This window comes from Fukomys damarensis, unplaced genomic scaffold, assembly GCF_012274545.1.
Source record: "Fukomys damarensis isolate Sample0158 unplaced genomic scaffold, DMR_v1.0_HiC HiC_scaffold_30, whole genome shotgun sequence".
Classification (NCBI taxonomy): Eukaryota; Metazoa; Chordata; class Mammalia; order Rodentia; family Bathyergidae; genus Fukomys; species Fukomys damarensis.
In genome coordinates, this window is record NW_022900942.1 from 37454818 (window position 1) to 37478576 (window position 23759).

Genomic DNA, 23759 nt, shown 5'->3' on the forward strand with positions numbered 1-23759 from the left:
CACCGCCGCTGGCCCCGCAGCCGCACCACCGAGGCCTTCTGTCCCCTGGGGGCACCAGCTGCAGCTACCCCAGCGAGGACAGCTCTGAGGAGGAGGACGACGAGGAGGAAGAGCAGGAGGTGGACGTGGAGGGCCACAAGCCCCCAGAGGGCGAGGAGGAGGAGGAGGAAGGTCGAGACCCCGAGGAAGATGAGGAGGAAGACGAGGAGACGGGGGTCTTACTGCGGGACCCCTTAGTGGGCGGCGGCCGGTTCCTCCAGGGCCGAGGCCTGTCAGAGAAAGGGAGCAGCCGGGATCGCGCGCCCACCGCCGCGGGCGCTTTTCCGCTCACCCTGAACAACTCCAGGCTGCTGCAAGAAGATGGAAAACTGGGGGACCCTGGCAGCTCGGACCTGCCTCCTCCCCCACCCCCTCCTCTTGCCCCCCAGAAAGCGAGCGGTGGCGGCAGCAGCAGCCCGGGCAGCCCAGTCCACCATCCATCACTGGAGGAGCAGCCCTCCTACAAAGATGTAAATATCCCCTTTAGGCTCCTTCAAGCTAATTATTATTATTTAAATGTACCTTTAGGCAGAATCAGTTACAAATGCGCCGGAAAGATGAATCACCAGATTTCCCCACAGAAATGAAATATTCAGTGTGTTTGGGAGGGCTTCTTTCCTGCCATGGTCCTCCATAAAAATGTGGTTTCTGGTCTCTTTCTAATAAAGGCTTTCAAGGCTTTGGGGCCTCCCTTCCCTCTTAAATTGGCTGTTTGTAGAAGTTAGAAAAGATCCCTTAGTGAAAGTAGTCCTTCCTCTAATCCAACAATCCCCACTGTCCCCAGCTCAGCACATCTGTTTTCCCCAAAAGCACTGACACCACAGTTGAGCAATTGGAATAATGGAATCCCTTTTCTTCTCTATAGTTCAGAGCCTCCTCCAGCCATGACCCAAAACAACAACAACAACAACAACTTGGAAACACGTTGACTTTAAAAGTTGAATTCAGTTTTATTTTGATCATTCAAGTCATGGTTTAGCCGGGATAGACACATTTTAAGATGTGTCCTATAAAACAAAAGACAAGATAGAATCTTGAACAGGACTCCCTTCTTCAAAACCAATCTCCACTCACTGGAAAGTACTATGTGGGACCCCTAAAAGACCAAAGTTAAATTTCATTCAGTATCAGCATTCAGTATCAGTGTTCACTGAAGTGTGCATAGCAAACACACTCAAGGACTTCCGAGAGAAGTGAATCTGTCCCAAGACAGTGTAAATTTGACAAATAACATGGTGTGTTTATTTACGGGGGCTATTGTATGCATATATTTAATTAATCTAAATTATTTCTTAAAAGATAGTGCAAGTACATGTAGACATAGGCACATAGTTATGTAGGAAACTATTCAGAGAAGATAATCATCAAAAAATGATGTCTCCTGGGGCCCCGTGGAGTCACTTTTATTGATGCTTCTTCCTGCTGACTGTTGACATTAGCATATGGTTTGATCCAGGCATTGATTTGTGTGTCTAATTCTTCTCCACACAGAATCAGAAAACTAAGGAAAATAACCAAGTTGTTGTGTCTGCAAAGGATGACAGCAGCTTTTCAGGTAAAAGAAAAATGAAGCACTACTTATCGTTCCTGCATTCAACTATTTCTGTGATACTTACACCCAGCCTCCCCACTCTCCCACTCACCACCATTCTGTGAGTTTTCATCCACTGACTTTTAGGCTTTTTACTGAAAAAAAAGATAAGATTATATTTGGAAGATCAGCATTTCTGTAGTTACCAAGCTATGGCAACTTTCCAAATAATATAACCACTGTCCCCCAGCTCAGCATACCTTTTATATTTAAATAATGTCAGCCCTCTAAACAAACACATTACAGTTATTGGATGCCTTTGTCCTCTCTGAATTGCCACATTTTTTAGAGCCTTGGATTATTTCTTCTAGAATTAATCACTCTAAAATTTATGTATAATCAGTAGAATCTCCTCCCCAGTTCTTGAATGCTTTTCTATCCTATTTGTCAATCTGATCACTTGTAGATTTTGTCCTTTGTTTTGGTTCTAGATAAGAACAAGGAGCATAGCTTTTTCATCACAGACTCCGAAGCTTCTGGAGGAGATTTTTGGAGAGACAGATCAGGTAGGCTGGGAGCAGATAAGAGGAATGAATAGTCAGATGACAGAGAGGGGCTGAAATTCATAATCAAAAGACTGAATGTTTAGTACAAGGGTAAAGATAAAAAAAACAATTCCTAGTAGATATAACTAAGAAAAACAGAAATGGGAAAGCAGTGACATTAATAGCAATAAGATTATTAATTGCTGAGCATATTTCAGAAGAAAATTCAGAAATATATCAGGTTACACAATGAAACAGGCTGGAAAAGCATAAAATGACAATAATTGAAATGTTCTCTTAGAAACCTTCCATTAAAAAGGATCACAGCTTATTGCTTTTAATATCTGTCAGAAAGACATTAAAGGTGTTTTATGACATCTATGCCAACATTTATATTATCTCCATGATAATGATCTCTACACAAAATGTATAATACATTTACAAAAATTACATTATACAAATTAAATGAAACCACCTTTTACTGATTGCTAAATGTCTCCAAGGGGTTTGGGAAAGACGTGATTAGAAGTTTTGATACTAAGTTGTCTATTGCAGTGTCTTAAGGAAAGGGTTTTGTTTCTTGGGAAAAAGGAATCTAATTTTCCATTTATGTAATGCAAACTGCCTTGGCTTTGACTATTCACGGTTAATTGACTGTCAAACGAGGTTGTTATCCTGCGGCAATGTCTGCAAATTTGCCTGTCAAATGAGACAGAGAGAGCAAGCTAGGAAGTGAGGGAGAGGGAGAGAGAGTGGTGTAGGGAGCAGAAATAAAGAAAATAGGATCTTAAAGGAATCTTATATAACCAAAAAGTACGATGTAAAAGGTCTCCAAACCTTTGTTTTTATTTTCTCATAGAGGAATCTTCTTAATATTTTAAACAGCAAAAGTCAAACCGATAATTTAATAAAAAAATAGTTTAATCTAGGATGGGGAAAAAAACCTTGCTATATATATCATCAGATATTTCCAAATTATTTTATTAATATATTCTATGTAGGCTGATCAACCAATTTTAGTTGACAATGTCAAAAATTTACTAAGAATAATTTTGTTACTACAGTGTGTCACTGGTTAGTAGTCTGCATAAAATACACAATACATTGTGTGCATTCTGCCTTTACCTGTTAATCTATCTTAAATCTTTTCCTTATTATCATTTCCACATTTTAAAGAAATATGCTTTTTGAAAATTCATAAAATTATCTTAAATTTATTTTAAATGTCTAATATGATGAAATTGTTAAATGTGGATTTGTCTGTCACTATCTAAAGTCACAAAGATAAGGATATTTGCCTAGGAACTTCCTGCTCCCTAGTATGGTATTTCATAAAATTGAGGGAGGCCTGAAATGAAAAAGAGTGCTACCAAGGAATTTCTAAGTGGTTTGTCTGTGTACACACACACACACACACACACACACACACTCACACACGGGTTTGTCATTTTATTCAATTGATTCTATAATATCTTGCCATTTCCCAGACATTTCTAATAGTCAGTTGCTTTTGTTTGTTTGATATGAGTAGAAATTGATAGCCACTGGAAATGACACGTTCATGAATAAGAAAAAAATAATTTTAGAAACATTCTTCAGCACCAGATTAAGTGATACTTAGCCGTTCTGTATAGCTAAAATTAAATTTAAAAGTAGCCCAGTTTCTCCCATGCCTGGAGACCACAGATGGGGAGTCTATATGTACGCTGGTGAATGCAAATTAACCCGGGCTGTTTCCACAGCTGAAGTGGATGGAGACCTTTGCTGGGGCTCAGTTGTAAGACGGATGAGCACTTACAGAATTCTTATTCCTTTCTACTAAAATAGACAAAGCCAAGAAAGAGAGTTTTAAAATAATGTCGTATTCTAGTGGCACTGTCAGTGGATTTTTTAATTTGGGGAATTTTTATTTGTTTTTGTTTTATTTTAAATATAAGCCTATTTAGTAAGCAGGATCCATGAAGCCCCAAACCCAACAAAATAAAACTTGCTTGTAGTAGTGGCTGTATTGTTTAAATAATGTAACCCACTCCAGATCAGGAAATAGACACTGGTTTCCATTCACTAATCTTAATTAGTGTAGTTTTAATTTAATGTTGATTGTAAAAATTAGTTTATTATAACTTGTATGCACTAATTTTAAGTTCGTTGACTATAAATTTGGAGATTTTATTTTTGAGTTGGCTTGTGATATTAAAAGTCAAATTATAATGTCTACGTAGTTAATACAAAATACAACTTAGAGAATGGTTCATGCTACATCCTACACTTCATTTAGCTACAAAATATCAGTTGTCATAAGTATGCTGCTGCTAAATTCTTACTGTATTTAGGTACAGATTTGAAGGAAATTGTTAGACTTTTATAAATATGCCACAAAAGGTAAAATGTATGTAGCTTTTCAAGCAGTTACAATGGTTTGTATAAAATGACAGGATAATTTAATGCTTAAAATAATTTCCATTGATTTAATGAGACAATTCAAATTCCACAATCCGAAATCATTTCTTTTTAGAAACTTTAAGTTTTTTACTGCATTTAACAACTAGTATTTATAATTTTAATAAAAGTTTTAAATTAGCATTTCAATTGTGCATACCCATTAGAAATATAAATTCATTAGAAAAAAATTGATTACTTCACTAAGTTGTATGTAGTCTTTTCATTTTCTGTATATAATCAGTCTCTGTAGATTTGTTAAAAACTGAATTTTTCTCTTTTACCTCCTTTTTATTTGGATGGAATTTGAAAACAAGTTCCTGGACTTGGAAAGGATTTGTTTACCCACACTAACAAAAGCCAATATGCCATGAAAAGCTATAAGAACCTCAAGAATAATAATCAAAGTGGATAAAAATAATAGGATTTGCTATTGTTTGATATTCAGGTAAAATATAAGTGCTAAAAGGAAGTAAGTAAAAGTGTAGTCAGGATTGGTGTTTACATAAAACTTTCAACAATGCCTGGAGCTCAGGGCAGTATAGTCAATAGTTATGTTGGTAATAACACCTACTCATACTACTGATATATTGCTAGCCCCTTTCTCACAATAATTAATTTGATACAGATTCCCAGAGAAACTTGTTCTACATTGATTTTCCATATCATGATTTTATTCTCACATTGTTTAGGGAAGTACGCAGGTAGTAGATTTATAATATTATTACCTTGTATTGAGTGGGAGACAGGTAGGATCTGGAAGGGATGAAAATATTATTGAAATGAGCAATTTAGGTGAAGGATATATTTTGTTATATTTATATTATAATCTTAGGCCACAAGAAGTTCATCCTTTTGTTTCCCTTGCTGGGAATGTGAAATTTTATTTTATTTTATGTGACAGGGTCTCCCTAAGTTGTCCAGGTCTCTGATTACTGGGTTGAAGTGATCCTCTGTAGTCTGCCTCCAGAATAGCTGGGACTATAGGCACATTGCCAGTATGCCTGGCTCTGTATGTGGAGTTTTAAGCCTCAAAAAGTATTTTAAGAATTTTGGTTTGTTGTGAGACTTAATTTGGTAGACGGTCAACTGTCCCTCCTTGCAGGAAAGATAAGCTTATGGTCTCCATATTGAAATACACATTTGAGAAAATCCCCGAGTGGGCCCTAACTGGCTTGTGTATTGGTATTAATTAATTAATTCCAAGAATCCATTTATTTGGCCAAGTATCAACTCACATGAGGGCCGGGGATTTAGCTTAGTGGTTCCATCGCCTGCCTTGCAAGCACAAGGAACTGAGTTTGATCCCCGGTACCAAAACTTGGATGAATCAGTGAGATTATGGGTTTTTGTGATTAGCTGCTTTGAAGAAGTTTCAGCCAAATGCTTTATCCAGAGTTCTCTGCTTATTAATGGAGATATTTCTCCCCGTGTACTTCTACCTCTACATGATAATATTACTCATGTATTCCAATTAGGTTCAAATGCTTTCTGTGTGCCAGACATTTTGTTAGGCTCCTGGGACTAAGGGATAAGAATCAACACCACTCCTTGCCCTCAAGTTGCTACCAGTCAAAAGAAAGAGACAGGCTGACTATAATGTATCATAATACTAAAAGAGGGATCCACCCAAAATATCATCCAGTAAGGTTTCTATAACTGTGTTCTTTTAGCCAGTGTTTACTTTAATCATTATTATTGAAAAATGATAATATTTAATTTCTTTGCATATGCAACTGTAGCATGGAAGAATTAAATATCTTTTCAAACTGCCTAATGAGCATACAACTTTTGATTTTATATGATTTTTTCACTGCTGTGATAATCATAAATGCAGCAAGCATATCAGGAAATTGCTATGATCTTTCTCTAAACAGTGCTACAGACATATCTTTAGGTAATAATTACTTACATTAATTGATCCCTAATAGCAAATTTGGCTTAGTAGCAATATTTGATTCCATTGGATTTTTAGTTTATTTTAATTCAATTTACCCTTCCTTTAACTTTTCGACCTTATTGGTAAATTACTTTTCAGTAAATTTGGAGAGGTCACATTTTTAAATGATTTTTTTTAAACTACCCGTTCATGGTCATTAACCTTAACAACACAGTAAATATTGTACTTCTGCATAATTAGAGGGGTCAAAATTCCCCAGAAGGCAGAACTTTTATCTATATAGCGCTCTTTAAAATTAGACCCATGCTTAATATCAACCAGGTAGGTTGGGGTGATATTAGTTTGGTCAAAATATTATCTACTCAAAAATATAAATGATAGCATTTCCCTTGCAATTCCAAAGTAAGGTTTTGCATATCCACTTTGAATAACTTCAGTGAAGTTAAGTGATTTGAAATTGAATGCAGTGGTAAGACAGATCAAAGCTACTGCAGGTCAAGGAAATCAGGGAAAGTGGATTCAGCCCCACTTTTCAATCCCTTTCATTGTAGAAACGCCAGCACCACTGGATTCTTGAGTGTGGATGCATCTTGTTATATGTATAGAAGTTTTAAAATCAATTTGATTTCCACTAGTATGATTCTCTACTGTACTTAATATGCTATGGATGAATTTCTGAGAATAGTAAGAAGCAGTTACACTTCTCATGAATATATAGCAGATGAGACACTCAAATTTATTATTCCATTCTATTTTAGAACATGCTTATGATTTTTTTTAAAAAGAGGGAAAAGAAGAAAAATTCTTAAAAGGGCAGACTTGTAGATCTGGATTTCAAATCTCTCACTTTTAGGTAACTTCAAGTAAGTTTGTGTCTCATGTTATCTGCCTATAAAATTTGATAAAACTTCAAGCCTCTAATTAACTATGAACATGTACTTATATACAATGTATATTAAAGTCTTTCAATATATGTACTCAAAATTAAATAGTCTCCAATATTCGGATATCATTTTTTTAATTTGTTAAAATTTCTCTTTTTACTAGTGATTTTTAAAATCTGTATTAAACCCAAGAAGATAATGCAGGACAATGACAAACTTTCTAGAAAATATTAAATCATCTTAAGTAACAATACCAATTCTGAAACTCAAGAGACATATGTATCCAAGATTCACTAATCAAAGATTTTAATATACTAACTCAAGATGAAATGTGTATGCAGCTCTCAATAAATTTTGATCATGGATTATAAAATTTGTTTTAAATCTCAGTTTAATTGTAATCCCACTGATATTACTTAATCTTGCACTTGCTCCTTTTTTTTTTTTTGGCTAATGAAGTTAATATTTAGTTCATTCTATAGCACACTCTCCAGCGGTATTGATTTTCTATTATCTTCTGTTCTGTAACCTCACTATAATGCCAACCATCAGAATGGAAGTAATTTAATGTAGAAATTTAGCACCAAGAAATTAACAGTGGTCTATGTCCCACTGGTAGAGGAAGAAATTATTTAACCTTGCCTTCTGCGAAATTGATTTTTTAATGCCTTAATGCAAAAAAAAATGCTTAGAAATTTCTCTAAACCATTAATTGTGTTACATTTTGGTTCTTCTTAAATGTACTAGTTATACCAATTGTAGATTAATATTGACCCCCATCCAAGTTGGTACCTTTAAGATATCTTGTAATAAAAAAAATATAGAAAATTTCCAATTAAAGCCAAATTTTAAAATTAAACTCCATTATTAAAATTCAGTGCTTCTCTGGAAATTATACAGATTCTGGGAGGCAAGTGGGCAGAGCCTTACTTCAGTTTGAAAGAGCACGCAGTGCCCTAGGAGCAGTATACAGACAATTTGCAGTTTTCAGTACAGGACATGTTGGCAGCGCTGCACTAAGACACAAACAACTGGGGCTGGGGATTTAGCTCAGTAGCCCTGCACCTGCCTGGCAAGTACAAGGTCCTCAGTTCGACTCCTGGCACCAAAAACAAAGAAAAGAAGACACAGACAGCAACACATGAGTCCCCGAATCTCTGGAAACATCTGGATACTTGACAGAAATGATTAATTTTCATCCAACTCTTAGAATGCACGTGTATTTTGTGTATAGACACTGGCCCAAATAAAAATAATTTCATTTACTCAAATTACCTTTGAATGGACAATTAAATAACATTGTTTTTTTCTATAAAAGTAAATATTTCCTCCAAATGTTTTTCATCATGTGTTGCCAACAGCACTTCTGGGTGGGGGGAAGGATATCGAGACCCTTACAGTGATAAGCAACTTGCTAGCTACTGGGACTGCTGGCTGGGCAGTACCTTTGAGCGCTGACTTTAGGCTCAGAGGAGCATTGAAAATGGAGATAGCCAAAGACAAGGAGCAGGAAACCAATCGGGGATGAGAGGAGTAAGGAGAGATTGCGTTTCCATAGATGGGATATGTGAAGGTCAAATTTCTTACTCTTCATTCAAATACTTGATATTTTAAATAATGCCTTATATACATATAGATATTTAAATGATCTTGTTTATTGAATTCAGAGCTTCACTTGAAAACAGTGGTATCTGTTTTGCCAAATTCTCCTCCTGTCCCATGACCACTGATAGCACAAGTCCTCTCACCTCATTTGGCTCTTGAAATTAAAAGAGGTTGGGGCTGTGGGTATAGCTCAGTGGTACAGCACATGCCTAGCACATGTAAGACCTTGGGTTCCATCCTCAGCACTACAGAATAAATTTTAAAAAATCATTACCTGAGCTCTAAATTCTAATCTAGTTTTGCTGTTGGAAGCCACAGCAGATATATGTTAATTAACATTTTCCATGTCATATCTGAAATTCTCTGCCATGGTTTTGTTTGTCCTTTAAATTTTTTTCCAAAAATGTAAGATGGGAACAAAACTTATTTTCTATTGGAACATCACAAACTTCCCTAATAAACTGAAAGTAAAGTTACCCTAATTTATATACATGTGAATCAGGCACAGTGGTACACATCAGAAATCCCAGCTATTCAGTAATCTGAGGCAGGAAGATCTCAAGTTTTAGGTCAGCCTGGGCAACTGAGAGAGCTATCTCCAAATTTTAAGAAGTAAATTAAATGAAATTAAGTTAAATGGCCTGGGGCTGTAGTTCAGTGGTCAGGCACCCATGTATGGTATTGTTTGATCTACAGTACCATTAAAAAATATACAAATGGTTTAAAATGTGTTTTTGTGTTTGTAGGGAGTATGTTAGTGCTTCACAACCCTCATGACAGCTGAGGACTTATAATAACATTAGTTTGAATTTTTTTCAGAAGTTGAGATAAATTAAATTCAGCAAGTATTTTTGGAACACATGTATACCTCTCCCTAGCATAAGGGTTACCTGTCAGGCTCTCCCTATAGATCCTCAGAAAGCCTGTTTTTTTATCTGAGGAATAGCAGACTAATAATAGGGTGAAACATTTGAACATCAGGTTCAAAGAGGCAGAGGAAATATGCTAGGCTCTTAGAACTTCAGTCCCAAAGGGGTGATTAGTAGCATTTTATGACGCTGAAAAGTCTTATGGAAGACAAGTGTCTCAGTACAGTGAAGTTGCTATAACAAAACCACTGTTGTGAGCATTTATTTCTCACACTTCTGGAGGCTAAAAAGTCCAAGATGCAGGCACAACCAGATTCAGCATCTGTTTATTCATAGATAACAAATTTTCTTGCTATATCTTCACATGGCAGAGAAGAGGAGAGACAGCACCCTGGGGTTCCTCTTATAAGTGCACTAATTCCATTCATGAATTTCTGCCTTGATGTCCTAATCATTACTCAAGGGCTGCCCCTCCGAGTAGCATCTCTTTGGAGATTAGGATTTCAACATAAGGATGTTGGGGAGATAGAGGGACTTGGATGGCATTCTGGTTTGGGATGAGAGAGGGAAGAGCACTTAAGGGAAGAGAAACAATGTAAGGACAGAACCATGTAGCACAAGTAAGAAGTAAAGACCTACTTACAACCAAGGGTTTGTGTTGGCAGTAAAGGCAGTTTGTCTTATCAGGTGGGTCACAGTTTTGGGAGAACCTGGAAGCTCTAAGGGAAGGATTTTAAATGGATTCTTTAACATGGAGCAGAGTGCACATTGAGGCCATACTCTTAAATGAAAATAAGTCACAGTGTAAATACCGAATAGTTTCTCTGTTGTGAAAAACTGAAAGTGTAAGTAGGGATCAAAATGTATAATTGATATTGTGTAATAGGAAGAAAAGGTCTAAAAGAGTAGAGGAAGTAGGAGCAGCAGGGGAAAGGTAAAAGGAAAAGAAAAATATGTGAAAATGAAAAACATGGAAACAATGTCTTTGTAAACAGGGAAGTGTGGAGGGGCTGAAGGGAGGGCTGGGGAATGGGGAAATATAAGAACCAAGATAAATCATGTAAAGGTACAAGATCCCAGTGATGAATGTAACTCTACTGTATACCTAAAATGTACCAATAAACTTAATAAAGATTTTTTTAAATGGAGCAGGGGAGCCATTGCAGGTTTTTGAGCAGAGATGTGCAGTGATATTTAAGAGAACATAGCTGCTCTTGTGCTTTGAAAGACAGTGTGAAGGCATTTATTGACTTTTTATTTTCTTTTTTTTTAATCTATAAATTCTAGTCCTCTCTTCATTTGCTATTTAGTGCTCAAAAACTCCACAGCATGACACTTTTCACTCCCAACCCTTTTGTACTTCACTTTCTGATGGCTGGGTGAGGGCGGAGCCAGGAGTGGGTGGAGCATTCACCTAGAACGTGAGACCACCTGCTGCTGGAGGACCTGGGAGAAAACAGGAAGGCAGGAGCCTCTGGCTGGCTGTGGCCTCTGGCTGGCTGTGGCCTCTGGCCACACAAGCAGCGGTGGGGTTTCTCTAATGTGGCACGGTGCTGCCCCTATCCTCTGGCACAAGCAGGCCTTCTGGAGACCATGCAGGTGACAGCAAACTGGTCCTGCAAAGGTGCGCTGGTTGAGGACTGGTATAGTCACAATGCTGAGGAGCAGCTTTTAGTCACATCCACCCACAGGATATATTTTATGCCCTGATTTCTTGCAGCTTTCTAATTTTAAACCACTCAACTGTTTTCTTCTACTGTCTGACCTAAGACATGTTTGAGCCCAGGCCTGCAAGAAAGACTTTCCTTCCACATACAATGTTCTTTCCTATATCTCTACACGATTAATAGCTCTGTTCTTCCTCCCACCTTGTTTGTAACTTTAAAAAAAGGTGGAGTGTGTAAGAAGGAAAGTAAGCATTTTAATGTTTGCATTTCCCCAAACCCATTTATTAATTTTTAAAAATGAAATGCGTCTAACCTGATGGAATATTTATAAAAATTGGGAGCTCATTGTCAATGAAATCACATTTATTTAATCTAGTATTAGACTGCTTTTTTTTTTAACCAGATGGAAAACATTAGCAGTAATAGTGAACAAACATCCAGGCTCCCAGAGGTCATTTTTAACCACCATTAACAATCTGGTTTTCACAGATTAGTAATATACAAAAGGCAACAGTCCAGTAAAACATGCACAAAAGGCAGTCAAAGCTACTCTGTGCTCTTTATTTATCTAATATATAACCACTTTAAAAAAAACCTATGTTAAGTGAGACACTTAAATCTCTAAGCTTCAAATTGGCAGATTTTACTCTGGACTGCAGTCAAATATCTCCTTGCAGTAGACACGGACGCAAAATACTAACCAAACCTTCCCAAAATGGTGAGAAGAAAAACTCATTATTAATGTCATTAGTAGATTTTCCTGTGGTTAATGCGGTTTCATTTATTAGCAATTTGTTTGAAGGTTTCATGTCCATGTGAAGCTACTGACTGGTGGAAAAGAAATGTATTCTTATATATCATGTTTTAATTTTTAAATTTAATTATCAAATTGAAGTTTGATATAAGATAAACAGTCCACAAAATATACTAACAAATCAAAATAATCTGATCTGTAGTTTGATAAGGACATGGCTTCTAGATTTGCTTATTCAGAAACAGATGATCAGGTTTAAGTCGTGTTTTGAGTAGTTAATAAAATAGAATGGTATAATCCCATTGTGCTCTGTAGATAAGTGTAGAGATGTGTGTATGTTTGTTTCTTCATTTGTTCAGATTCAGTATTGGGTATGAGTATGAAATGTCTACATGTTTAATTGGTTAACTGAGGCTAAACAGGAAAAACTGAACATTATATGCATCTATCTCCATTTCAAAATACCATTATGTTGGGTTTACATACTAATAATTTGTTGTCAACCATCGTGTTACTCTTCTTTTATATAATAGTAGTTTTAGGAATTATATTGAACTCTATATTTAAAATATTTCACAAATATTTCTTCATTATTTTCTTATTATATGGAGACAGCTAATGTATTAAGGAATACCTGAACCTTTAAGGAGAGGTCAGCGTGTACCAAAATGAGTGGCAATGAGGTTACGTAAATGTGATCTAGCTATTGGAGAAGGTGCTTGTCATTAAGGAATTTGGGGATGCCAAAGGTATTATCAACTATGCATTCTTCTGAAACATTTGCATATATGTATATGTTATGTAGATATATTTAAGAATACACAAGCATGCACATGCATGTGTGTGCATGCAGCACTCCTGATAGTCATCAGGTGGAATGCAGAATTGCCATTTACAATATCCTGTTGAGAATTTACCTGTCTGTTCATGATACTGTAGTATAGGTCACTGCTTTGGGGAGAAGTTCTGTTTCCCTCTTTATAGAAATTTTTACGTTGACAGTGAAATCTCCCAGTATTCCTACAAGTGCCTGGGGCCATTATATTCCTTTTTTAGCTTAGGGAAATGAATAAACAGTGAGGAGAGAATTGAAATGAATTCTGGCCCATGCCATACTTTAGAATTTACAACGTCCTGGGGCTCCTTTCAGTAATAACTGAAGATACTTTATTGAAGGTTTATTGTGTGTCCAACACTGTGTTAGGCACTGGTCATACAGGGAAAACAGAGACCCTGGCTCCAAGTAGCACACAACTTAGTGAATGCCTAGCAGAATAAGTAAACAGCACTATGCCCAAGGCCTATGCAGCATGCTCTGGAGACACAGGGAGATGTCTGGCCCCTGGAAATGGGGAAGAAGGAATACTTAAAACCTGTTCAGAATGCCTTTATCTGTACTATGGGACCTCTTTAAACAAAAACAGAAAACAATTAAATTAGGTGGCTATTGCAGAAATCAGTTGGAAATTTGAAAATACAATTATCTGTTTAGCTGAATGATTGGACTTCTTTGATTTATTTAGATTTTCCTGGATTATGTAGACTTGATGAACTATAGGTAAACACTTTTTATGGCTTGCCATCATTCTAGTTAGCACATAAGCAAAATAGATGCAAACAACAACCTTGCTGTTATTCATAATACAGATGAGTTTTTGGTTCGTTTTTGTTGTTGTTGTTGTTTATGTTGTTGTTGTTACTGGCCATTGAATCCAGGGTCTCATGCATGCTAAGCATGTGCTGTACCACTGAGCTGTACCCCTGTGATCACACATTATAATTTTTATTAATCTAAGGTGAATAGTTAAGAGATATCAGCAAGCAAGTGACTATTTACAAACTAACAATTAACTTATAGCTCTATTTTAGGTTGCTTTTAAAAACCAACTCACCAGTCACCAGGCAACCCCTCCAGGCTGACTTCAACCACAATTCTAGCCCCCCCCACAACTTCTTTATCACTGTTCCAAATTTTGGAGACCAAAAAATTCTAGGAGGAGTCTGCCTCTGCTATTTTGAGAGCCATCTAATTAAAATCAGGCTCTCAGCCCGGGATTTAGCTCAGTGGTTCCTGCGCCTGCCTCGCAAGCTCAAGGACCCACAAGTTCGATCCCGGTACAAACAAAACAAAAACAAAAACAGGTTCCCTCAATTCAAGAAGGGAAGGAATGCTGACGCAAAAACTTGATTTGGCCAGCCTCTTTGGCCCGTTTCAGGAATTGCCTTTATTATAGGAGTTGAATAATGGTGGGGAATCTGGAGAGGAGTTAACTTCAGGACTTGGTGCTCACCGAACTGTTATGCACAGGCCATGCACTCTGCCCTCACTTCTGTGGCTCCCCTTTCTGGTTCCAGGAATTGTAAAGGAGCTAATGAGAGCTACATTGGGTTCTGAGGATTTCTACTTTCAGGATACATTAAACAACTTCTTTTGCAGCTTTTAAAAGAAAATGAAAAGAAAAACTTTCAGAAAATAGCTCATATACAATAATATTTTCTCTTCCTTGTTTAAAGGTGAACACACTCAAGAAACCAATTCACCTCATTCACTCAAAAAGGATGTAGAAAATATGGGGAAAGGTAAAGAAAACTTTTTAATATTGCAGAACTTCTCTTAGCTTTAAAAGACTGTGGAGATAAGAGGATATTTTTGTGCTACACCATATTTTAAGCTTGACAAGCAACATATGAATAATATATGGACCATTGGGTGGATATAATTGAGATTAATGCATACATATCAATCAATACATGACACTGTAATATAATACTTTAAAATAATATATTACATTGATTTATATTCATGGATTTCTGCACAAAATCTATCCTATGTCTACACAACACTTTTTAAACTGGTAAAATATTTTGTCTTATAATAATAAATTGCCACATATAATAGTTCTCTGGAGAGTTATTTGTAAAGATTAGTAAAATGGCTCTTCTTTTCTTCTCTGTTAGAAGAACTTCAGAAGGTTTTATTTGAACAAATAGACTTACGGAGACGACTAGAACAAGAATTCCAGGTGTTAAAAGGAAACACATCTTTCCCAGTGTTCAGTAAGAAATCACTTTTATTTAATTATATTTATGATATTTGATAATGTCTCTGTTATTAGGCCTAAAAATGTAATTCTAAGTACTTTTTTTGGTACTGGGGATTGAACTTAGGACCTTGTACTTGCAAGGCAGGCACAGTGCTGCTGAGCTAAATCCTCAGCCCAGTAATTCTAAGTATTAAGTGATTAAGTACAAAGCCCACAATCTTCACATGGTCTGTCCAAATATTCATAAATTTTAGTCTCCCTTATTTATTCGTTGAATTGGCTCACAGATAAAATTTTTATAAGAACTTTTTGGTATTTATGAATTGATATGTGTATGTATCTGTACAGTGTATATATTTAAAATATGTATGTAAATGTAATTATTTGGATATGTTTAGATTATATATTTTAAAATAAAACAATTGCTCATTTATTTATTTATTATTCTCTAAGTTAGGTAGGAAAACAAAAAAAATTTACTTTTATTCTCAGATGGTTCTGGATAGCTGCCTGGTACTTGAGATATATGTAAGTATGAAGACTTAAATTTTAACCATTCAGCGCACACAAATCTATTTTATTATAGGTGTCCCCTTTATTTTGGTGACATACATTTCAAGACCTGTAGGGAAATCATAAAACTGCAGATAGTACTAAATCCTATGCATATACTATGTTTTTTCCTATACATACATACCTATAATAAGATTTAACTTATGAATCAGGTATAGTGAAAGTTTAACAACACTACTAATAAAATAGAAAACTTGCAATATACTAATAAAAGTTATTTAACATTTATGGATTGTTCATTTCTTCAAATTTTCATTTAATTTTTTCAGACTGTGATTGACCTTTAATAACTGAAACTAAGGTTAGTGAAACCAGAGTTAGAGGACTACTGTAATTAAAATTGGTATATGTTTAGAGATTTTCTATTCTCTAAAAGTCCATACTTAATGTTAGAATTCCATTTCACATGTTGGGGCAAGAGATATTATAGCCTAAAAACTGTTGTTCTGTTTTCAGAGTCTTGGAATTTTGGAAAGACTTTATGGTAAATACCCAGCTTGATAAAATTCACCTCCCCTGGGCTGGGTCACATTTAGACAAATATATCCTAGTAGTGTTTTTTTCAGCTTATTGTAGATTAATGTAGACATATTCCCCTCTTCAGAGAAGGGAAAGTAGGAAAGAAAATAACATGCAAACACTCTTACAGCTTTATAAATGAGGGTTGGAGATGTGGCTCAGCGGTAGAGCACTTGCCTGGCATGTACAAGCCTTGGGTTCAATCCCTAGGACTGCACACACACACACACACACAAATACTATGGAAATACCACAATTTTTTCTGGGACACTTCTTTAGAATGCTAGCATGCCTCCTGTTATAAATATGGATATCACAAAACTCACATTGATAGTCTTATGCTAGAGCTATAAACCAGTATTGAGAAGACATGTCAGTAATTACAACCATTTCATTCATGTCAGTAATTGCGACCATTTAATTCCTATGACCCAAAGGTCTGTATTCGTTAGAGCTTCCAAGGGCTTATCATCATCGAAAGCTAAAAGATGACTCTGGGGAGCGTTGGGAGCAGTCCCAAACTGAGTTCCACCTACACCTGGTGGGACTCCTGTGGAGAAGATTACATGATGAAAGATACCTCTTACCATAGGAGCAATATGTCTAACAATTTTCTGATCTCTCTGGAACTACAAGGGAGGTTGAGGGCTCCTAGGCTTCAGTTAAATTGAGAGAATTCTGCTGGCCTTAGACCAAAGGCAGGAGGCTAGCCAATACCTTTTTCATTTAGGAATATCATGACATTTGTAGTTTTGAGAAACATTGAAAATATCTTTGAAGCCTTAAGAAACAGGTGATTTGGCTTGGCATGGTGGCTCACGCCTGTAATCCCAGTACTTGGGAGGTTGAGACAGAACAATCACTAGAAGTTCGAGCCCAACCTCGGCTACACAGTGAGTTCAAGACCAGCCTAAACTAACATAGTGAGACCCTGTCTCAAAACAAAACAAAACAAAAAAAGCCAGGTGCTTCAGTAGGATCTAAGATTTTGTAACTTTTAAAACTATATCTTAGGAAAGATTGTATCTTACAGTTCCTTGCAGCAATGAGCAAGGGATGATTTTTTTCTCCACAGCTCGTGTTTATCCAACTGTTGAATTTGCAGAGCCCTGCTTTCAGATCCAGGAGAGTGGGTCCAAGTCCAGTTGAATCTCTAACCTGCCCTTTTAGCTTTCTGTGAGACCAGTGTAGCCATAACTTATCCTGTTAATAAAAGCTAATTATCATTTTAATGAATTAAGTAATTCACAATAATTTAGAAATTTTTCTTAGTATCTTTTCTGTCACACAACATGTACATGCTTCTGTTTTTTTAAAATGTTAAGGCACTACAACAGGCCAGTTTAATTCATTTTTTGATCTGAATTAATATGAATCATTTGTGACTACCACACATATGAAACATGAAAATTAAACACCAACAAAAAATTTCCACTTTTATAATAATATACTCTGCTGACCAAGGTAGTAGCATGTGTGTACCCAAGTTTGAATAATACATGGTTTACAAATACCACAAAGAGGCAGTCAGTTTCACAGGGATGAAAATAGCAAACACACATTATGTGTTTGTTAATTTAATGTGAGAGGTGATGAGGCTTGTAGACAGATTTGGGTTTGCTCAGATGAAATGGGGAAAACCAAACTTTGTAAAGATGCATCAAAAGGAATCATAGATGAATCTCTGGAAGAAGGTTGTACAGTGTGGTACTAGGAGGTGGACAAACACAGTCACGTTATAAAATCCAGGTCTTTAGAGCACTGGGGACCTCAGCTATGAGCTTGTAGCATATGACAATTAGGAGTCAAGGCTAAAAATCTACCAGACCTGAGTTTGTTGCTCCTTAATGATTGTCTGACCTTGGAAACTGTAAAATGGTGCAGATAATTCCTGTTTTGTAGGTTGAGAAGACAAAATGAGACAATACCTGTGAGATGCGATACTTGAACCCAGCACAGGATAAGTGTTTAGTAACTGTCCCAGTGATAATGGTGATTATGAACCAGCCAGAGAAAGAGAAGGCTATTGGAATTAAGCTCTAGAAAAACATTTCTAAAATTAGAACCAAATACTGAGTTTGGGGAGCTTGTGGTTTGGAGGGTTAATGAGGGAATGAATCTTGGACATAGAGCAGTGTATTAGTCAGCTTCTCCATCACTGAGACACAATACTTGTGACCCACAAGGTAAAGGAAAGGTTTAATTTAGCTCAGTTTCAGATTCTGCTTCAAGGCAGAAACCACATGGCAGAAAGGTATGATGGAGCAAAGCTGCTTAGTTCATGATGGCCAGGAAGCAGAGCTGGGGAACAGCACCAGAGGACCTGTGCGGACCCAAGACTATACTTCCCTGACCCACCTATACACACATCCAGGAGTGTGCTCTACTAATCTGCTATGTGTTCCTTAATCCAGTGAAGTTGACATATGAAGATTAACAGTGCATTGCTACGGCCTGTTAACTGGAACCAGGAGCATACCTAAGGTCTGCAGAACATCATGCTTTGATGGTTTTATGAGGAATGGACAGGGAGGAAGGCACATCCTCTTCTCAGCGAGGCCCGGCTCTGCCACACCTTCTTGTCACCTGTTCTCCTACAGGGCCCTGCCTCATCCACTGGAGGAGGAAAGTTATGCCCAGCCATAGTGATCTACAGCACAGCGCTCCCAGAAACACATGACTGATCTGATCAGTTTTGCAGCTTTAAATCCAGAAATCATTTTTGCCAACAGATTGTGTTCACCAAATCTAGAAAATCTATTTCCTCTTCCTCTCTAACATGTTAATCCTTCCTTCACTTTACTATCTTCCCACTGATCTCTTTGTATTCCCTCAGCACCTCATCCACCACCTGCATGCAATCTGTTAATGGTGGCAGTAAGTCGGTGCCCTGTGACTTCCCTTCCTTTCTACAGCCTTCCCTGCCTGTTGTTCTTATCTTAGCCTTCCCAAAACTTTTATGTTTTGCAGCAAATATTCCAAAGAAGAAGCTATACTGATTCTTTTTTTCTTTTTTCTTTTTGGTACTGGGAATTGAACTTGGACCTAGTGCTTGTGAGGCAGGCAGCAGATCTGTAGTGATTCTTACTGTGCTATAGCTATGTTAACTCCTAATTCTCAAAACCCTATATAATAGGTCCATGATGTCTCTCCAGTTTTATTTCCATTTGTTCCCCTGTCAGCTCCAGCTAAATGTGACTCCCTCTCCTTGTTTTGTTCTCTGCACATGGTGTCTCTAGAAGACCCCCCAGGGCTGGTCTTTCTCCATATCCTGTGTACACCTCATGCCTCGCCATTTTCAGGAAGGTTTCCCAGTCTTGTAGTAGGGTTCCCATTCCTGACATCCTCCTAATTGTATTTCTGGTTCCATCAAGTTCTGTATTGACTCTCCTTCTGACTGTTCTGCTCTTTGGTTGGGGGGCTTGCTCTTAGACTCAGATGGCAGCCACCCCTGAGCTAAATTCCTGGCTTGACTGTTTCACTCTTAATACTCCTGATATTCAGTCTACCTTGCTACACTGTAAATAGGTTCAGGAAAGAGCTGCTCAAACTTTCCTCTGTTCCTTCCTCTAGCACCCGGAACATTGTGGATCTGTGACATACTCATAGGAAATGGTTACTAGGAGGGTTGGTGTCATGTTGGAAAAGATTAAAACAGTGAACCTGATTATGGTGGTACACACCTATAATCTCAGCACTCTGGGAAGCAAGCTAATGCAGGAAGATTCCAAGTTCAACCTGAGCAATTTAGCAACTTAGTAACACTCTGTCTCCAAAAACAGTATTTAAAAATAAAATAAGGACCGAAAATGTAGCTCTCCCCATGTTTAATCACCAGTACTGGGGAAAACAAAACTAACAGCAGTGAGTGATACTGGATCCCTGAAGACTGCTGTATAAAGGAGCCTAGCCAGGGCTCATGGGTTGTGTCCTCATTTCTGTAGGTTTAGGAATGGACTTACGGTACTTGAGAAAAAAATGAAAAGGCAAAGGTTACTATGCAGAAGGATAATGACTGGGGCCCAAGAGAAACCTTAGTAGATTTCATCTAAATGTCATCATTTTAGATTCTTATAAAGAATCACTATTTCAAATTACTATGATTACTATACAAGCACACTCCTCTGCTTGGACCTGGTTGTCTGCATCTTTCATCTGTAACTGTCATTGTCTATTTTTTTGTGTTCAGGGCTTTCCTTCCTTCCTTCCTCCTTTTGCAGCATCCTCTGGGTGGGGCTGGAGTGGGGTCCACAATACTGTCCAAAAGATTGAAAGTCCATGCTGTGACTCAACATGAAATGTATTTCTTGGATATATCTATTTTTGGCCCCCACACACAAAAAAGATGCCAGAATGGCTAACAATAAAGTTATCCACTCTGAAGAAAAAAAGAGAAAAGATTGAAAATCTTCATAGCTGTTTGAAAACAGTGATAACAAAATGAAGACAACACACACAAAATAAGCCTTCAGGCCTAATGCTGGAGGAGTAGGACCCAGGTGCCACAGGGTCTCCTCTTCCTTAGGGCTCCCAGAGTGTAGGCTGAATACTTCTCATTGCTGCTTAGAAATCTGCCTTTCTGGGTGTCTCATTCCTGTGCAGAGACCTTGCCACCATGCTACTGGCCCTGTGGCACGGCAGTGCTTTCTTCTCCTACCTTTATTTATACTATATTTTTCCAAAAATAGTTGAGTTTTAAGTGATTCCCACCAGAGAAATAATTTTAATGACCTTCCTTCTCCAGTTAAATTATATTTTTAATTAACCTTTGGAAAATAGCTAAAAGTTTTTATTTGTCAGTTGACAATCTCTACATCTCAAAATTGTATGTATGGATGTTATAAGAAAATTTAAACCGAAATACAAAGAGAAGAAAAAAAAGTCACTCATAATCTTGATACTTAACAATAACCAATGTTAACATTTTGGAGTTTCAGTCTTTTTAATACATATTAATTCTTTTTTTTCAATGAAATGAAACATTATATAGCACCCACCGTTTTTACCCTCCTTAAAATGTGGCTCTTTTCATTCTACACAGAGTCTATGAATGTCATTTTGTTGTTGTTGTTGTTCACTTGTTTTATTTTTGTGCTCCTGGGGATTGAACTCAAGGCCTTTGAACTAAGCTGTACCTCCAAGCCCTTATTTTCATTTTTTATTTTGAGACAGGGTCTCACTGAGTTTCCCAAGGTGACATCAAACTTGTGGTCTTTCTACCTCAGCCTCTCATAGTGTTGAGATTACACATGTGCACCACCCTCTGATGTTGGACATTATGGTTTATCCAAGTTTCAGATGGCAGAAATCCTTGAAATTGAACCTTTGAGTGTATTCATTATTATTTCCTTGGGAGAAATTCCTAAAACAATTGCTATGTGAAAGGGTATGAACTTCTAAAGCCTTCAAATTTCAAGTTACTTTCTAGAAAGGGCATACTAATTTATACTCCCATCCCTGGGATCACACATATCTTTTAATCTTTACTATCTTAAATGGAAGAGGTCTTTCATATTATTTGTTTATCTTTCATTGCTGACATGTTGAACACTTTTCATTCATCTGTATGTTTTGTGAATCCTTATTTTATATTCTCTGTCCATGTTCCTTTAGATATGTTCAAGTTCTTACTGATTTGTAGGAACTTCTTAAATATGGTACTAAGATATTAATTTGGAGACATGTTACAAATATTCTTGGTTACTATCAATACCTTCTAATGTTAACTATGGTGTGTTATGTTTGAAGAGTTTAATTTGTGATCTATTTTCTTATCAAAGATTTTATTCCTAATTGAATCCATCAGTCTTTTCCTTTTTGGTTTTTCTCTTTGATACCCTTCCCCACTCCAACCTTGCAAAAATACCACTTTCCCCAATATTTTAATGGCTTAATTCTTTTCATCTTACATAATTGTATTAAGTACCATAGTAACAGCATTGCACATGAATTAGGTAAGGAGTAGTTTTCATCCTTGCACTTTGTATTTTCAATAGCCGTTTCTTCTCCCAGATCAGAATTTCTTGGGGTCCTGGGGAGGCGCTCCAGACAGGTCAGCTCCAGTCACCCCTATTACTAGACCATGCCAGTTTACCACTGTAGTGAGAGGTACCTCGAATTTCTCAGACAAAGGAACCTACTGAGGCTTGGAGGAAAGTTCTGTCCTTCCCAGAAGGAGATATACTTTGTGTCTAGGGTTGTCTGCATCTGGAAATACACTAGTCTTCCTGGAAGCATATGGGCCACACTGTGGGGCATGGTGTTGGAACCAGAGCAGTTTGGGATGGGCTGGTTCCCGTTGCCCTGCATCCTGCTCGAGCAATCCTCCCTCTAAACTCTGCAGGGGAATAAAGGCTTCTCCTTCCATCCTCACGTTGCACCACATCCTTCCCTTTGATACGACATTTTCCACATTACATTCAGAGGTGAGAGTAGGGATTCAGTCTTTTTAAAAAAATAAATTAAAATACATGCTAGACCTGGGAAGGAATTCCAATATCATACAAAGGTAAAAGTCAAAAATAAAAAAAAAAAACAAAGACTTTTAATCTCTCTAAGTACCCAGAATCTCATGAGTACCAAAGGATTGGTAATCTTGAAAGTGATAGGAAACTTTTGAAGATTTTTAAGCAGGAGAGTGAAAGGGATTTGTAAAAGGAGAGGCTGGAGTCATGAAATCCATCAGAAAGCTACTGAGGGAAGAGGTGCCTACATTGGGGAGATAACAATGAAGACAAAAAGGGAGGGATAGAGGTAGAACACATGGGTGCAGAGGTAGAAGGAAGAGTGGAAAAGTTGAGGATGAAGTTTCTGGTTGCTTAAAACTGCTGCCCTGTCTATTAACCACAAATACAATGTGAAATCATCCTAGTTTTTCCTTTAAGGCAGAAAGAGCCCAAATCAGCCAAGTCTACTCATTTTTTAAAGATCACATAGGAGCAGGGATTTAGCTCAGGGATGCTGTACCTGCCTCATAAGCCCAAGGTCCTGAGTTCGATCACCAGGTACCAAAAACAACAACCACAACAAAACATGGAAAAGATACAATACTGTGCTATTCATTTGGAAGTCATTCCTTTCCTTAATGAAAGTGATCAATAATGTAAAATAGCAATACTAGTTTTGTATAACAATATCTCTTAAATTTGCTTCCTTCTCAGACTGAAGCCATGTCTGTAGAACAGCACCAGGTCATAGGAGAACTGTGACAGGGCTAAAATGAGTGAGGAGGATGCTAGTTGGGAGAGTCAGGCAGGAGTACCAAAGCAATGACCTGCAGGGAAGCCAAGCAAGCATTTCCCTACATCTTATTCACCCAGAAGACATTGCATAGCACCGTGAGCATTTCCTGTGGGAAGCTCTCTCTAAGGTCCACTCCCTCAGTGGCACT

General features: G+C 37.3%; 1 protein-coding gene across 1 annotated transcript in view; it reads left to right on the forward strand.

The window, feature by feature from the left end:
• Skor2 (SKI family transcriptional corepressor 2) overlaps positions 1-23759 on the forward strand; it is a 42747-nt gene that overhangs the window by 4986 nt on the left and 14002 nt on the right. The window contains exons 3-7 of the mRNA XM_033757399.1: positions 3-509; positions 1531-1594; positions 2062-2136; positions 14748-14813; positions 15192-15290. Of these exons, the coding sequence (XP_033613290.1) occupies positions 3-509; positions 1531-1594; positions 2062-2136; positions 14748-14813; positions 15192-15290 (811 nt within the window). The remainder of the gene's footprint in view (positions 1-2; positions 510-1530; positions 1595-2061; positions 2137-14747; positions 14814-15191; positions 15291-23759) is intronic.